At 46.6% G+C, this 1,807-nt stretch overlaps 1 protein-coding gene across 1 annotated transcript; it reads right to left on the bottom strand.

The window, feature by feature from the left end:
- Positions 1–404: 404 nt before the first annotated feature.
- LOC137322435 (olfactory receptor 52B4-like) lies at positions 405–1,486 on the bottom strand. The gene has a single exon (XM_067985358.1). The coding sequence runs from the start codon at positions 1,484–1,486 to the stop codon at positions 533–535; it is 954 nt and encodes a 317-aa protein (XP_067841459.1). The 3' UTR covers positions 405–532.
- Positions 1,487–1,807: the final 321 nt, after the last annotated feature.

Below are 1,807 nucleotides of genomic sequence, written 5' to 3'. Positions count from 1 at the left end.
CTGATCCGCTAATGCCCGTTTTGTGCCCCCGCCCCAGTTAAATTTCACGCCCGCTGCGCACACTGCCTGCTGCGTCACCACTGGCAGGAGGGTGTAATAACAGTGTCACACAATGCTGGGATCACTCAACAGGTCAGTCCCCATCTATGGAGAAAACAGACCAGTTAACCTGCCAGGTGTGGGCCCTTCTTGTTTGATAGGTCTGTTCTCTCTACAGATCCTGATGGACCTGCTAAGGGTTTCCAGCATTTTTTGGTTTCGGGCTTCCAGCATCTGCACTCTTTTTGCTTTTTTGTAACAGTGTGACATGTTTACATAGGCAATTCCCATTATAAATGTGAATACTGGAATTTATAATGGCAATACAAAAGTAAGGAGAGAATACATGACTTCTAAATGGGGACTGAATGACCCTGGTCCAATTATCCCCTGCCCTCTAACTCTGCTTGATCTGAAGACCACGAGAGACCAGAACATCCCAATGTGTAAGGCCACTGCAGACAGACTACTTTCAAAAAACATTTACAGCTGGTTAACTTCTTAGCGATCCATCTGTAATTCTCCTCCTGCCCAATAACTTCAGGAAGCTGTTCCTGATTTCCTTCGTCCTCACGCTGTATATGATGGGGTTGAAGATGGGCTGGAAAATAGCGAAAGTGACAGCGACCACAAAGTGTAACTCGGGAGAGAAGAGGCTGGGGATAAGGTACATGGTGAACTCGAAGAGAGCGCTGGTGTAAAACAACATCAGGACGCAGAAATGGGTGGTGCAGGTGTTGAGGGCTTTGCTGCGGGCCTCCCCTTGCCCAGCGTTGAGAGCCACTTTGAAAATCTTGACGTAGGAAAAGACAATGAGGGCGCTGTCCGGCAAGGTGATGAGAAAGGACAAGGGGTAGGTGATGGCGTCACTCGCTGTCACACCGCTACAGGCCAGTTTGGAGAGGGAGCCGTAATTGCAATAGCAATTCTGGATAAAGTTGGAGTCGCAGTAGATGGCCCGGGTCAGTAACCACGCAACTACGACGAAGCACATGGCCCGAAGGAAAATGACCACAGCCACCCCCAGGATCACGTAATGGAACTTCAGCTTGTGGTAGTTAAAGGGTTGGCAAATGGCCACGTATCGGTCGTAAGCCATAGCGACCAGAAGCGTCGATTCACTCAACGCCGTGCAATAGACGAAAAACATCTGGGTGGCGCAAGCCTTCAGGGAAATGGTGTTGGATTGAAACACATACATGGCTAAAATCTTGGGAATGGTCACGTTGCTCAGGATGATATCGATGCCGGCGAGGATGCAGAGTAAGTAATACATGGGTCCGTGCAGGTTGGTATCTGTCTTGACCAAGAATATAATGATTAGATTGGCTGCAATGATGATGATATAAACCAACAGAAAGACGATGGCTATTAGGAGATGGTGACCGTCCCCGTTGGGGACACCTTGTAGCGTGAACTCCTCGTGGCTCAAGGCACTGTGGTTCATTTCCAGCAATTTCCAGCCAAATTCCACCTCTTCACTTTTACTCAGCGAGCTCTGGAAATGAGAATTAACAAGGGGTCTGTTCATGAATGGGGCGGTATTTCACATATGCGCCATGTTGCATCCAATGGGATGCAAGAGTTTTGCATAAATTTGCATAAAATAGAAAATACTTCCTTGTAATGTGAATTATTCTCAATTCCAAAATCAAGCTATCAATTTTCTGTACAAGCATCTGTCATTCCCACACTATTTTTATTTTTAACTAAGCTTTACAGTTTATCCATAGAATCACATAGAATCATAGAATGGTTACAGCATGGA

The sequence above is a fragment of the Heptranchias perlo genome, chromosome 6 (genome assembly GCF_035084215.1).
Source record: "Heptranchias perlo isolate sHepPer1 chromosome 6, sHepPer1.hap1, whole genome shotgun sequence".
Classification (NCBI taxonomy): domain Eukaryota; kingdom Metazoa; phylum Chordata; class Chondrichthyes; order Hexanchiformes; family Hexanchidae; genus Heptranchias; species Heptranchias perlo.
This window is presented reverse-complemented; position numbering and strand designations above follow the sequence as displayed.

Bases quoted from the DNA above. Each gene is read 5' to 3' on its own strand.
- LOC137322435 (XM_067985358.1), bottom strand. From the start codon at position 1,486: ATGAACCACAGTGCCTTGAGCCACGAGGAGTTCACGCTACAAGGTGTC.